The 16,604-nt window shown below is 35.9% G+C and overlaps 1 protein-coding gene across 1 annotated transcript in view; it reads right to left on the reverse strand.

Annotated features, from left to right (window-relative positions):
* myt1lb (myelin transcription factor 1-like, b) overlaps nt 1-16,604 on the reverse strand; it is a 114,413-nt gene that overhangs the window by 760 nt on the left and 97,049 nt on the right. The window contains exons 13-22 of the mRNA XM_053632407.1: nt 12,834-12,955; nt 11,655-11,723; nt 9,346-9,408; nt 9,116-9,199; nt 7,572-7,793; nt 7,257-7,345; nt 5,960-6,063; nt 5,196-5,339; nt 3,670-3,732; nt 1-1,939 (exon numbers count right to left, since the gene is read on the reverse strand). The exon at nt 1-1,939 is cut by the window's left edge and continues 760 nt beyond it. Coding sequence (XP_053488382.1) covers nt 1,799-1,939; nt 3,670-3,732; nt 5,196-5,339; nt 5,960-6,063; nt 7,257-7,345; nt 7,572-7,793; nt 9,116-9,199; nt 9,346-9,408; nt 11,655-11,723; nt 12,834-12,955 — 1,101 coding nt within the window. The 3' untranslated portion in view covers nt 1-1,798. The remainder of the gene's footprint in view (nt 1,940-3,669; nt 3,733-5,195; nt 5,340-5,959; nt 6,064-7,256; nt 7,346-7,571; nt 7,794-9,115; nt 9,200-9,345; nt 9,409-11,654; nt 11,724-12,833; nt 12,956-16,604) is intronic.

Consider the following 16,604-nt stretch of genomic DNA (forward strand, 5'->3'; position numbering starts at 1 on the left):
CTACTTCTGACTCCATCTTCCTGCCCCTTTATACTGGGATTTTCATCCTTGTATTAATATTTTTATTATTGTTTTTCTTTTCTTTGACATTTTTCTTGTTAAATGATTTTGTACAGTGATAGACATAAAGTGCAGCTGGGGATTTGTAATGATTAGAGATGATACAAAAAAAAAAAAAAAATGAAAGAAATACCAAAATGTCGTACTATTACTGGTAAAGATATTGTCCTCATTTTTTATTCAGATTCCCTGCAGTCTCCTTCTGATACAATTGAACAATTCTTGACATAACGCGTTCCAATTGTGTGCCGAAGAGCCACCTGGAGATTGCACACCACCAGTATTTACTAATTATATATCTTTAGGACAAGTGCAAATAGTCTACTGGCACATAAGTGGGGACAATGACCCTGTTAGTCCCGCTTTCATAAATTCTATTTATATATATTTATTCTACAAAACCCTTCTTTTTTTTTTTTTTCCATTTCCCAAGTACTGCTTTAGTTTATGTATAACCATCAGAACATGGAAACAAAGGTGTCCCCGTGCAAAGTCATAAATAAAGGAAATGGATCTCAGAAATCACTGTTTGCCTCTAAATTGAACGTCCAAGTATATTATACCCCTGTTGAAAAATTTTGTATTACAAGATTTGTATAAAAAAAATCAATCATTTACATACAGTAAAAAGTTTCATTTGTTTCCCCACTAATGTCTACAAACAGGAAATTGCATATAGCCCAACTGTTTATTTTTTTTCCCCCCCACAGATTGCTGCTCATCGCCATAAATGTTGTCAAAACGTATATTGCTGATATGATGTGAGACTCGTGCTACTGATATACGGATCAGGCTAAATGAACATTGACACTGGGGCGAACCTCTGCTGCCATTACACTAATGCAGATTTAATGACAAAAGCTCTTTTCTAACACAAAATCAGATAATGTTCATTGCTAAGTTCTGGGACTTCCACCATTAGGTTTCCGTGTCATGATGTTTACAATAGAACTGCGACATTCATACATCACGTTGATTTCCTTTCGCTGTTCATTTTCATCAAGTATTTATCTACCCACCATGTACAGGTGCCAAGAATAAAACTCCTCAAGCATAACTTAGAAATAAAACGCAGTCTGTCCTTTTTCACAAAATGTAAAAAAAAAAAAAAAAAAATCATTCAACAAGGAGAAAATGGTTTAAAAAGTCGGCATACACTGAGTTCCCAGTTTATTGAAAACTAGATCAATATACCTAATAAACTTTTTTATTTTGTGTTTTTTTTAATAAATAGGTACATTGTTCTATTGTGTAATAAACTGGTATAAAAAGATACACTCAGTGTATCCTTGCATGTCCATTATTTTGATGCAGTAGTTTAGCTTTCTCAAACTAAAATCCTTTTGTTAATCAGCAAGCATTAAAAAAAGAATGTATATATCAATACTGTTTGCCTTACTGTTCAGAAATATACACTAAAATGTGCATACATGAGCAGCTAGAAATGTTACATCACACTATGTGAGCTCATATGAAAATGTACAAAATGTGAAATGTTTTCAAAAACTATTTTGCCATTAAATATTTTTCAAAGCAAGACCAAAAATAAAGATAAATAAAAAAAAAAATCATGAATTGTAAGCATAACACTTTTTTTTTTTTTTTTTTAAAGAACATATGTGAATATTTAACACTGTCTGCTAAATTACAGCAGCAAACCATGAGGCAATCTCAATCGCATTTCTCCTGTTTCATAATCGTCCCCTTCTTTCCCCTTGCTTTGAGGTTTGCTGAGTGGCTAGACTTGGATTCCTTGTACTGCTTGTTTTATATTCTCCAGTAACGCTTTGTTCTCCGGACTCTGGTACTGCTCTTGATTTGTGTACATATCTGTCAGAGTCGTCACGTATGCGTCAAAGTTCTGTTCGCTTATTGGATCCTGTGAACACACATAGGAAAGGTTATAACAGTAAAGAAGAGACACAGAGAAGTTGTGATGTACACAAACACACCTCAGAACATGACACAAACTGTCATTGGCTTTTATGTGATCACATGAAGAGTGTCACTTGAAAAGGGGAAAGGGGAATATGTGTGAGTGTAAGACTGATAGAAGAGATAAAACGGTGGTCAGGATCCTTGTTGATCCTTGATCTATAGTGTTTATCTACAGTGTGATCAGATGTCAGAAAAAAATGATGTAAATATGGAGGACGTGCAAATGGATCCAAACTATAAGCAATATGGCTGCACCACAATATCATGGCAACGTTACGTCTATTTTGTCCTTTCACTACTAACATAATCATACAAAACCAAGAAACTGGATCTTTCTCAAGGCTAAGCTGTGACAGGATAAAAAGAATTCATTTTTTAAATTATTTTTTAGAGGATGATATTTACATCACTTTCTGTAAATGGTATAAACCATCTCATTGTAGTTTAAGCATATTTTGACCAGTAGCACTTCCAGGCTGAGGTACATTGCTTCTTTTCGTTTGCTTTTTTATTGCATTGCAGGGGTTCTCAAGCCTTTTGCAGCCAGGGACCCTGTTATCTGTAAAATGATCATCTGGCTATTTATTGGAGCCATAGAGCTTTATAATCTGGAAATTTCCACTCAGTACATTAGGAATAAGTGGACATATATATACACATATATTTGAGCTATTGAGATTTCGATTAAACCCAAATTAAATTCAAGTGAACAGTCAAACTGGCTATTAAATACATAATGAATAAAACAGCTTTGATAATTGTGAGTTATGATTTCCACCACTGTAACAAATAATAATAATAATAATAATAATAATAATAATAATAATAATAAATCACACACTCCCTGGCTATACTTCACAAACCCCTGGGGCTCCTTGGATCCCACTTTGAGAACCACTGTTCTATTGTATTGGACTATCGTTTGATACATTTTTCACTCAAAGAGACTAAAATAATGATGACAGGGACATCATTATGCAGGGTTGTAAATGTCGGCTGTCCAGGTTACATGTTTAAACTTCAAATGAATCAGTCAGGGAATGGAAGCATGGACAAAAAAGTGCAAAAGTGATAATATACAGTAAAGATGATTTATCATTATTATGGACTATGGATTATGGACTAATATCTTCCTTAAGCAATGGCATGAAATGATTCATGAATCATCAAATGATTCACAATTCATCAAGTGATTCATGGTTCATCAAGTGACTCATGAATCATCAAATGATTCATCATTCATTGAATGACTCATGATTAATCAAATATTTTACAAAACATTAAATGACTCATGATTCATCAAATGATTCATGATTCATCAAATGATTCATCAATACATTGGGCACATACATATGTATATGTACAATGAGTTGCCCATCTAGTAACTAACAAACTAGCAAACATGTGGATTTTAAGTAGTAATTGGAACACCACAAATACAAATACAAATGGAAACTAAGCTCATTTACTTCTTTTGTACAAGCCAGTGCAAACCACTGTACCAAATCATGTTCCATTTACTAAAACAATATCTGTAAATAAAACTAGCTATACCACTATAAACAATGTTTCTATTAAAAAAAACATGCAAATAGTTTTAGAGAGAATATGGAAAGAATGAAGGAAACAAAAGAGCCGGAGAGGAGTAGACTGTGAAAATGATTTCCTTACTCGCTGATGCAACTGTAAACAGCTGTTATTTCTAATCGGAGGCTCTTTGTGTAGCGGCGGTTTCTAGAGAGGAAGGCAGAGATCTATTAGCCTACTGTATCCAACATGCACATCTTCCATCTCTGTGGGCTTTTCCCATTTCTGCATAGAATCATAGCTGGTCCAAGAATTAATCTGACAAACCCAGACCTCGTCACAATTCCTACCAGTCATTAAGTTCAAGGGCCACAAACCAGTTTTTATTACTCTTATTGTTAGTGTTTTTGAATAGATAATAGTGTTGACAGATTTAATGAATTAAACATGACAATGTCTTAATAAAACCTGTCCGATCCTTTTAAGTTCATCTACAAAACAAACATTAAGCATTAAACACATTTTAGAATATTCGGAACACACAAAAACCTTAATTAATAGAATTTTTTTTATGAAAACTTTTGACAACTTTTTTAACTTAAACATCATTATATTTTCTCGTATGTTTATTGTACTGCCATGATATCTGTTTATGAAATGGATTTAAATTAATTCTTAGCTGTCAGTTAATTTCTCATTATGTAAAGGTCTGAAAAAAAAAAAAAAGCAAAATGAATGCTATGGAAGAAAGCTGTTTTTTTGTGATGTTTTCTAAATTGGTAAACTAAAATGTATACATACAGTATTTGCATTGCTAATAATAGTTTAACACTGCATGTGACATGTAAAGTAGCCAGGATAATTAATCTATCATCTAGGTTTTGACATGTCACTGACAGAAATTTTGTCAAATAGAAAGAGATTGGTAACTAGTAAGAGTAACCGAGATGCCATTTTACTTTACCACCGTGTTGAATATTCCAAAAAAATTTCCTAGGGGTGACTGTGTTCATATAAAAGAGTTGTGTTGTGGGATATATTTTTCCTAACCTAAAGCATGGCATGATTTAAAGATATTAAATTGATTCCCATGCAAAAATAATAAGTAGTAAATTTAATGATTATATTTCGAGGTAAAGTGTAGTTAAACCGGCCTGGAACATACAAAATGCTGTTTTCTCAAGTGGTTGTTGTGAAGGACACTTCACCTGTGTTCAAAATGTCTTTTATCTTTACTTTACTTTCATATTTGCCAAGGAAATTTTTGTAAAAAGTATTATTCAGACAAAATATCACTTCTATATTGCTGGCCTTCAAATGTGTCTTGTCAGTGTACATATACTGTACATGCAATTGAAATAATGATAATAATGCTCGTTATAATGCTCCTCTAGCCATTTTACACAATTTCTGTCAGTGACCCTATTCATAAAATTGTACGGATCATGCTGATTGGCTCCTGTCCCTTTTCACATCGCTGACACACTCATTCATATCTCCCGAGTGCTATTACATGTACATTATAAAGCAGTTGCATCGGAACATTGCATGCAGAGTCAAGTGTCGCCTGAAGCCACAGAGAGCTATGATCTGAAAATCAACAAGCTGCAGCGCAATGCTCTTTGCTTTCCATAACTTGCCCGCTATCCGTTCTCGATGGTGGCCCTTACCATATGAGGGAGCTGGATATTAGCTAAACTGTTAATCAGTGACTGGCTGAGGTTGGCCAGCTCATGCAGGAGAGATTCATTTTGCTGTTCAATCACCTTGTTTTCTTCCTCTATCGACTTCAGATTAGACTCCATGGTTGTAATCTGGGGGGAGGGGGGAATGATTAGAGTTGTTAGGTGCTCAGACATAAACATTCCATCAAGGGTCTTTTGTACCTTTTGTGTGTATCTTTTACCCGAGAAGTTGCATGTGGTGTATGTATAATTAACTTTTAGAGTAAAGCAATGGTACTTGAGGTCCAGTTTACCAAAATAATTTATAAAGATACACACTAAAGGTACAAAAAAAAAAAAAAAAAAAATCAGCTGCCTACAGTATATTTCTGAGAATGTAGAGCTAACGTGTTAATCCTAGAATAAGTTTACTCTTCCCCCAACTCCTACAACTGGATTTTTAGGCCCTCTTTGAAATTCAGCTGAACGTTCATGCAGTCTGACAAATTGAAGCCAAAAGATTGAATTCATGTTGAAACCAAACTCTTCTTATCTTAAATTTTAAATGAATCTTGCAGGCAGGAATCGCAGAAGCAGTGCCATGCACATAACCATGAATTTAAACATTTCACTGTAAAACTTTGAAACCCCAAACTGAAAACACTTAAAGCTTACAAATATAAATTCTGCAGTTTGTAAACTGTGAATAGTTTGTGATTTAAGAATAAATAAATAAATAATAATAATAAAAAATATATATATATATTTACCTGTGTTCTAAGTTTGATCATATCTGCCTCCACCTGTGAATTGGATTCATTTAAATCTTTGATTTCTTCATCCAGCTGTTTAATGTCTTCATCATTGTGTAAACCTACAAAAATTCAAATTAAATGTTAAAACACACAAACAAATTGTATTTTTTTTTGCAAAATATATAGACGCCGTTAAAATAGCGTAATATAAAAAAGGTTAAATTTATCAGTGAACACGACAACATAAATTAGCACAAATTTATTTCCCTAGTTTACTAATTAACCTGTAACCTCTAATCGAGCAACCCGTAAACTGACCTGTTACATACAGTATTTGCCAGTTATATTAGAAAATAAGGAGCTGCTTCGGATAGAGCTGGATCTTTCATTTGTAATTGTTATGGAGCTATTAATATTGACCTTTTAACAGGATATTACAGATTTCCTTTGTACACCGCACTTGCCGGTCCAGCACCTCTTGACTATTTATTATAAAATGTAGTAAATGTGTTCTCTGGGTTGTTTCCGTATTTCAGTATCTCTCACTCTTTTTTCTTTGGTGGATTTGTAAATGTATTTGAAACGTTTTTGAATTTTTTTTTTTTGAAAATTCACACTGCAGTTCAATTCAGTTCTGCCATTAAGTGCTGATTTTGCGACACTTATAACTTGCACAATAGAACGGATTAGGCTCCCTTGTCAAATTTGTGCATTTTATACTGCAATTTCTGCAAGTTCACCTAGAGTATACAATTAATTGCTTTTCTAATCACATTATTGCACACTTGTGCACATTATTTGCACAAGTGTGATTGACTGTGAATATAGTGTGCATGCAGGTGAATGCATACTCATAAATGATTATTAACTCTATTTACCAGAGGCCCAAAAAATGGAATTTCCACTTGTTTTGGAGGCGCCCATATTCAGCATTGAATTTATATGTGAAGCCAAATGCCACAGTAGTGTTTAACGGCTCATATGAAAGTAGATACTCAAGACTTTAAGAATTTGCAGTTTTTCATAAGTATGTCTATTTTTTTTTTTACCTGGCCAACTAGGTTTAAATTTGATTGTGGAAGTTGCATATGGTGTTTTACTATCAAAAAAGCTTTAATTGTGCTCTCTGTTTTATCTCTGTACCAGTGTTAACAGTGTCCTGACTAATCATATAACATATGACTTGCGGCAATAAAATAATGAATTTGTTTATACTGATTGAAAATGTCTGATAAGTCGATTTCCATTCCACAGTGTACTGGTAGAAAGAGTTAAGAACACTGCTTTGGTAGTATGAAGCAGCAGATTTTACCATTGCTTGGCCGTTTTATTGTAAGCATCTCCACTCCTGACAGTCTGGCCTTCTTCATAGCAGATGAAGCACGTGGACAACCCGACAGACTAAAAGACATAAAAAACACAAACATAGTCACATAAACATAGTAGCACTGTATCCTTGTTCAATAAATTAATTTAAATCTGCTCAAAAGTATGTGTTTTATGAGTTAGGTTTATTGAGTATTTAGGTTTTGATGGTTGCAGATGGACTTTTTATGTAGTAATTTCATTTAATACTACTGTCTTGCTTGGGGGTGGTGTGATATATTTTTTTCTCATAAAGTCCCACCTTCGATGGGTTAAAAAGCTGCCACTGACATGACCTGAGCCGTCACAGCCTGGAGTTGGACAGGACATGCCGTCTGTCTTCCCAGCTTTCCATGTGAACTGTGTGCCATTCATGTAGCAGTCCTTCTGCCGCTTGGCAGCCAGGGGGCAACCCGATGCACTGCGGTGAGATGCATACTTCCCTGTCACATGACCCTGTCCATCACAACCAGGTACAGGACACCTGAAAACACCAGAACAGGTCCTGTTACGAAGACTTCCTCCTGTTTTTTACTCTCCAGGGTTCACTGATTCTGATTTGGAGTCAATTCCAAGAGAGTTTATACTACTTTTTATAATATTTTTGAGTCTGACAGTTCTTGATGATAAACTTGATGAACTTTAGGTCAATGGTTGGATGAGCAGATGTCTAATATGTGGTCTCCAAATTAGCTCATGATACCAGTTGTCAAAGTAAACAATTGCCGATTTAGTTATTATTGTAATTTGGAACTGTCTTGGTGGAGTTCTGAATGGTCTCCAGCATCTGTGTGGGTTTCTTCCTCGTTCGCTGGTTTCCTCCAACCTCACAAAAACATCCCTGTAAGTGGATTATGACTATAAATTGCCCAAACATGTGAATGAGTGTGTGAGTGTTCTGCAATGGACTGGTGTCCCAGCCAGGATGCCCACTGTTCCCAGGATGAGTTCCAGATCAACCATGACCCCGACCAAGACAAAGTGGTTACTGATTAAAAATGAATAAATGTAATTTGGGGAGCTGAAGATAGCTAAACCTGTATGTGACTCTCCAATGTCAGCTCCTTTGCCTGAGAATCTTAGGATCCTTCAGTTTTGGAAATGTCACAAATATACAAGACAATTACAAAAAAGAGTACATATTTAGGAAAAAAATAATTCATCTAGCACCCTAAAGGGATATTTGGTTTGTACAGCAATAATCGAATCTCCTACATTCTCAAGTGCGAGTAAATTTAACATTATGGGAGTCTGGAATTAGAGAAGTTACTTGCTTAAGGATCAACACCCAGCCCCATTTGGTGCATTCTGAATATATTTTGTTCCACAATAGTCAGCAATTATTTCCCTATTTTTATCCCGTGTTGATTTTTGTTAGTGATAGGAAAACAAGGTATCTCTCAATTAGTGTGACATATGGGAGCCTATTAAGCCGAACCATCTGATTCACTCAGGACTTTCCAAAATTGTCCCCAGTCCCCAGAACTCCTCAGCACAGACATCTAGGAGACTCAGCACTCCTCAGCTTTTCAATCTCAGTCCCTTTCCATCTGCACTTAACTCCAAAATAAGACAGGCTTTGAGTTTCTGCTTAAGTGCAAGCTCTTCACAAAATATTACATTCACTGACATTCACATTCATGTTCTATGAAAATGCTGATGTCCTACAACTTCTTTTCTTTCCGAACAAGGGGATGTTTGAGAACCGAAGCTGGTGCAGCTATGAATTTATTGACTACAAACCCTCTAATGTAGACTGTTTGAATTCAACTTCTCCTTGAAGCTTGACGTTTTGGAAGGCCATACCTTATTGGTTCCTGGTCCTCTTTGTCCTCTTTGCTGTGGGTAATCTTTATGCCACTCTTTCGAGCTCGTGGACATCCTGACAAACTGGAAAAAAAGACACATTGGTGAGTATTTTGCCATGGAAAAAAACATATCCAACATAATATTCATAAAGAATTTGTATTGTATAAAACAGATCAATCAATAAAATGCTGAATGTGAAACAGTCGTAGGGGAAAATTCAACTTTACCTTCTGTGGGAGGCGTAATTTCCAGTGATATGTCCCGAGCCATCACAGCCCGGAGTCGGGCACCTGGGACAGAAATGCACGCTGTTACTGCCCAACGTTGGAAGAAGACAGAACCCTGAGTAATTAGTGTTGTTTTCCATTATCACATGCTTGATAACACTTGCCCTTCATTGCAAATAGGTGATTAGATGTAGAATTAGTGCAGCTTATCTTTGAATCTGGTTATCTCTACAGGTGAATAATGAGAGCAACATGAACTACAGATAAAAACAATACAAAAGAAACAAACAAACAAAAAAAAAACAAACCTAGGTAACTGGAAGGTAACTGGAACATAACTTTCTCACTGATCTTGTGTCGGGATGACGATCATTGCTTATTCAATATGTGCAGAAGTATTATTTGCTGCATACACTCATATTTGAAATAAAAAGCTCGGTCTTATAACCTGATTCACACCAGTGCACTAACTCTAATCAATACATTCCTGTTGGAAGCTAAATCTCTAAATCTACTACACACTCATTAACATGAAGCCCAATGTGTCCAAGACAAGGAAAATGACTGAATCTTTTAAACCTCATTTCTTATTTGATTACATCAGAGCCTTACACTTTCAATATTCATATATGTGTATATATATATGTTTATATATAAAGTTTTTGTGTGTTCCCAGTTGTTTTAATTAGTACAGTAGCCCAAGTTGTAACTAAAAAAAAAAATGTTGGAGTGTCATTATTTCAACTTAATATCACATTGTTGAAACATAATAACACATTGTTTAATATATTAATATTATATTAATAATATAATGTTAATATATTAATATTACATTATTATCCAATCATTATGACTTAATATTTTAAAAATATTTTGTCCTTTGACTTAATATCTTGCTCTTTCAGGTTAACTCAACAGATCACTATTTCAACTTAATGACATATTGTTTCAAGATATATTAATATTTTGGATTGTTAACTCATCATTTCAGTTTAATAACCTATTATTACAAGACACATTGTTCTTTCAACTTAATATCCGTTTATATAACAATAATATGTTTTTATTTTCACTTAATAACTTATTTCAAGATATTATGTCAATGTTTAGAGTGATTATCTTGTTAACTCATTATTTCAATATATGATGCTTACTTACTATCTAAGAAACAGAATCGAGAATACAAATTATAATAGTAACAATTTCCAGGGTTGTATTTTTAATAAACTATGAACACATTCATAATATAACATTTCAAATTATAATGCATTCATAAGGCATTATGCACATTGTTTTGACTATTTATGAAAATGCATGACTTTATAGCTTTATATCTTTTTATGCATTATGAATGGTTAACACAACATATGATAAGACATGTTCATAACATATTACACCAATACCAAGAAACCATTAAAAAATAAATAAATAAATAATGAATTACACCAGAGACATGACTAGGAAATCATACTAGAGAACTTTACAATAACTTCAGAATTCAATTACTTGTTTTAAAAAACAATGCATGAAGTAAACTGGGGCTGAATTTCCTTGGTATTAGTAATATAGTAATGTTATAAACACTATAGCAGTAGTGTTATAAACACTACTTATTCTACTATGCAAATATTATATATTTTGTATATGCAAAATATATATTTTGTATATGCAATCTAATATGTATAATGCCTCATGAATGTATTATAATATGTTATGAATACTCATAGGTCATCATACATATGGATTTAACATACATCATACATATGGATTTTTTTACTTTAGGCTAATCCATCCATTTTCTATACCCCTTATCCTACTGGGTCACGGGGATCCTGGAGCCTATCCCAGGGAGCATCTGGCACCTGGACAGGGTGCCAATCCATTGCAGGGCACACTCACATACACATTCACACACCCATTCACACTATGGACACTTTGGACAACCCCCGCAGCACGGGGAGAACAAGCAAACTCTGCACACAGGGCCGCGGCGGGAATCGAACCCCCAACCCTGGAGGCGAACGTGCTGACCACTAAGCCACTGCACTGTGTGCCCACTATAAGCTAATATTAAATATATTAGTCTTGTGATAGATATATAATAACTCTAAAAAACACCATAATGAGAAAGTATGTGATATTACGCTGGTCATGTGACCCTCAGTTACAATAACAACATACTTTCTTGAAATAACGAGATTGTAAGTCAATATAACAGCATAATATCTTGAAATAATGAGTTCTCAAGTTGAAATAATGAAATATTAATTATAAACTGTAGTTTAGGTTCCTCCTGAAACTAAACTTACTTGAGTTCTTGTGAATTGGTCGCCATCATACTCCGAATGCTTTTATCTGCTAAAGGACAACCTGAAAGACTGAAAGATTGTAAAAGCCGATATTAGTTTAGCAAGGGGGGGGCTTACGAAATGCAGCTAACACAAAACAAACACACACACACACACACACACAAAAAAAAAAACACTTCACAGAAACTGCAAATGCAGAAAAGCCATGGTGCAAGTGCAGGGGAAATCAGATCTACACAAGGTTAACCCTCTGAACAGATTACTGTCTGATATGTTCTACACCGATTTGTATTATTCGCTTTCTCTCCGTAGCATTTGTGTTATTCAGATCTCATTTACTGAGGCCATATCCTCAAAGGGTTAACGTTAATGTGGGTATGTACTGTGCTAGGTACTGTTAGACAGCATAGTCGAGGTAAGCTGAAAACAATAAATTCATAGGACGAATCCACCATGAGAAAATGAAATCACACCTTCTATGCGAGGCGTAATTACCGGTTACGTGACCACTTCCATCACACCCTGGAGTTGGGCATCTGTCTCCAGAAAAAAGTAGATAGAATCAAATCCCAAAAGTCCAGAACAAACAAACAAAACAAAAAGGGAAACAAGATTTGTGTGCAGCCAAAAACACTTCATTTGGATCAAATATCCCACAAAACACCATCATAAGCATTACATTTTAACCTATCAACAGGATCATTTCTATCCTTAATATTCACTGTGATGTCAGTGTGATTTTTGACATCATTCCTGATTAATGTTGTAAAGCTTATGAGTGTGTTACATAGTGGTAATGCTATCAAAGTGATCAAATGAAGTGTTGCTTTGAGTTTCATTTGGTTTTGCCATTGATCATAGTTCATTGTTTCCAGTTTAGCTTCACTGTCTCTCAAGACATCCTAAGGAAGAGCTGCAACATGAACAGGTAGAATGAGAATGATGTTTAATTACGATAAAGCAGAACAGCACAAAAGCCAGAGATATGCTAAACTAAAGAGCTCTAGCTGAAAGGAAGCTGTCGCATTGTGTGGCATGCGACTGTGCTGAAGGCTGATCACTCTAAGCCGAGCAACACAACAGAAAAGAAAAGGAGAGACAGAAAAAAAAAATCAGTCGAGAGGAGAAGAGGGTGAAGTGCAAGAGTGAGCAGCGACATCACTTCCTCTTTGGCCTTACGTTATCAGGTCCTTTTTGCTCTCTTTGCAAGGGGCAAATTTTGGCTTGGGACTCGGGATGGCGACATCTGTGGCATACGCAGCGTCATCTAAAATGTCCTGGAATGGATCTAGATCATCTGACTGTAAAAAGAAAAAAAAAACAAGAAAGAGGAAAAGAGTGAAAGTGAAAGAGTTTGTACACGTCTTTCACACGTTAGATTTGTTTCATTATGCGCACTGGATGTGGAAGCGAAATGTTTTCAAATGAGGCAGATTTTGTAAAATAGGCAGATCTTGAATTAGAAATAAGAGAGAGAGAGATGTGTGTGTGTGTGTGTGTGTGTGTGTGTGTGTGTGTTTGTGTATGTGTGTTTATGTATGTATGTATGTATGTGTGTGTTTGTGTGTGTGTGTGTGTGTATTGTGTTTGTGTTTATGTGTGTGTGTGTGTGTGTATATGTATGTGTGTTTGTGTTTATGTGTGTGTGTGTGTGTATGTATGTATGTATGTGTGTGTTTGTTTGTGTGTGTTGGTTTGTGTTTATGTGTGTGTTAGTTTGTTTTTATGTGTGTGTGTGTGTGTGTGTGTTTGTGTGTGTTTGTGTGTCTGGCTGACTTCTGTTCATCTCCCAGCAGTTATCAGTGTGTGCTGCTGGCATGGTGGCTCTGGCACGCTACGCCATCTGCCAAGTGTCTTTGGATGGGACAAAGGAACTTCTCAAATGTCTCACACACACACACACGCACGCACACATACATGCACGCACACACACACACACACACACACACACACACACACACACACACACACACACACTTACACAAATCCATTGCATCAGTCACATGCAGTACTTAGACAGAGTTGTTGATGCTGCTAGGGTCTGAATAGGGCACAATGTTACATGTTACACGTCAACTAAAAGATCAACCAACAGAATTACATTTTTTCTGAGTATATTCTCATAATACAGACATACAGTGTGTATTACAGCATGTATCCAATAAATCTCAACTGGAGACTGCAAGGATGATCAAGCAGGTTCCCTAATAAAATACATAAACAAAAAAGAAGCAGTAAAATATTGACCATGACCCAAACTTTACAGACCTTTTCAGAACCTTGAACTAAAAATGCCCTACAAGTGTTGTGCTAATCCTTGCAACCATTCCTGTTAAAATAAATCAAGCTCTGCCTCACTTGTATTGATTGGCATGTGACGGCCATATTCTTTACAAATCTCAACATGATATTGGTAATTATTAAATTTCTCTTTGGGATGGATTTGGAGGTGACGGTTCTGTGTTAAAATAAAAGAAAAGAAAAAGAAATCGTTGCAGTATTCATCTTTTACATTGCATTTAACAGTTCAAGTTCTGCCATCAGTGTAAAAAAAAAAGCAGCACACATCATTTGTGCTGATTTAATGGCAATCAAACAGTCGGGCTGATCTTCTGAGCATCTGCACATGTGCAGGCAATGACAGGGGCTTCCACCCCACACATATACACAAATGCACTGAAAACCAAGAGTCTCTTACTTAGAAAGCACAGCAGCGTTCCACACAGCCAATTTGTATGCAAATAACAAAAGCTCAATTGGCTGTTGAACTGCGCCAGTCAATCAGTGATTCCACGGAAACGTGACGGAGAGGAAGTGAAAATGAATCTGTAAATTGTGCTGCATTAGGGAGATGTGAGGATGTTTTTAGCAATCGGCTTTGAAATGCTCAGGCGGGATGAAGTGCTCCCACAGTAATGGTTAAAAAAAGCGTAATATGTAGGAGAGCACAAATGTGCGGCAAAAAAGGCAAGATTTTTTATTGTTGCTAGAACACGGATAGGGTATATTTGTGATTACCCCTTTTTAAACCAGATTATCCATGGAACCACCGTTGACAGCTACAATCTGTCACAGACTTACACTAGATGGCAGTGTGGTGAAATCAGAGAGTGTGTGGGGTTTTTGTGTGTGTGTGTGTGTTTGTGTTTTCACACGTTTTCGTATCTTGTCCCCACAAAGGTAGGAATATTGGACAATTCTGACCTTGTGGGAACATTTGGCTGGTGCCCATGAGGAAAACTGCAGCTTTTATTAAAAACAAAGAAACAAACAAATTAGCTGCATTATATGAATGGAAGGTCCTCACAAGGAAAGCAAGACAAATAATATTGCAGGATAGTGTCAAAAGTCCTCACAATCACCCAGTCCTCATAAAAAATCGAGGGTTTTTACAGATTTTGTTAAAACAACATTGAAAAACTAAAAAAAGAATAAATATTTCCTTCTGGGGATTGAGGTTCGGCTTCCTTCCTTCCTTCCTCCCTCCCTCCCTCCCTCCATGTCTGTGAATTGGGAATTCTGGCTCTGACAGTTCCTCTTCCTCTTCCTGAACTACATCACTCATGTTCATAATTATTCTCAACTTTTAATCTCACTCAGGCAGTTATTATTTTAGTGTGTACAATACCTTCCTGTGATTGATATATATATATATATATATATATAATATGTGTGTGTTCTACTTTCTAAAATAGAAATAACATAGTAGCCCAATTTAAAGCACTGCAGTCCTGATCAGGCAGTTACTAAAGATGCATGCATGAATGCTGTAAAAGCATCATGTTAATATTAATGGCATGTATGTGAATGAATTTCCTTTGTCCAGAGAGTGTCTTATATCTGTCTGCTGACATGAAAGTAAAATTTCAGTGAGTCTTGACACACACCTTCAGGCCACATTAATCCGGATCGATCTAAAACCTGCATTTCCATTTTAAACGCTCTCCGTCTACACTGGTGTTTTCAAATGTTTGCCAAAAAATTGCTCGTCCACACTGAAACGTCGGACAACACTTACATCCCTAGACTGCGCATGCATAAAAACATAAGAAGCTTTAGCCTGTGTCATTTCCGCCAGGTGTTTACTTAAAAATGCAATCTGAAGGTTGCACAAAGTGGTATTAATCTATAACAATGCTACCAAACTGGATAGCAGGCACATCAACTGCAGTCCACCAACATCGTCCACCATCTTGTTTGTTTTGAGTTGAATGGGTCACATGACTAAAAATACGTCATTGTTTTTGAATGTCTCCATTTTGTCAGTCCACACTACAACATGAAAACGGCGTTTTCAAATTCATCCGCTTGGGAGAGCATTTTCGAAAAAGCTCAGTTTTCGCTGGACAAAAACGCCGTCTCAGTGTGGACGGAAGGCCAAAACATAGAGAAAAAGATGCGTTTTCAAATGTATCCAGATTAATACGGATGTAGCCTTAGTCTCAACTTGGTGAACCTTTCTGGCAACCTTTCTACAACAATAACAGCCAATAGAGCACCTTCCATTCATATCTGTATTTGTATTTATTTAGAATGGCCTGGACATGCTTGGAGGTAAACATTAACTGTCCTTTTATTAACTGTCAACAAAGGAAAGAGGAACGTCATTCCTCCGAACCAGAGAGCAAGGGCAATTATGCTCTCCTGGACTCCTGAGGATTTGAGCTTGTGATCTCCTGACGATTGGGGGAATGCTGAAAAATCACTAAGAGCTGCATGTGTCAGTCAAACACAATGCCTGTGAACGAATGAACATTATCTCACCTGATATTGTAGGAATAGATACATAGGTTGAACTGGGATTTGTTAGATTTGTGTCAAATACTTGTGATTTATTGCACACAAATTTAAAGAATAATTCAAAAGGTGTGATTGTAAATGTGTGTGTATTAAATATATTTTAGAAGAATAGATTCAAGAGTGCGAATACCACTTTGAAATGTGTACAGT

Source organism: Ictalurus furcatus, chromosome 9, assembly GCF_023375685.1.
Source record: "Ictalurus furcatus strain D&B chromosome 9, Billie_1.0, whole genome shotgun sequence".
NCBI classification, from domain to species: Eukaryota; Metazoa; Chordata; class Actinopteri; order Siluriformes; family Ictaluridae; genus Ictalurus; species Ictalurus furcatus.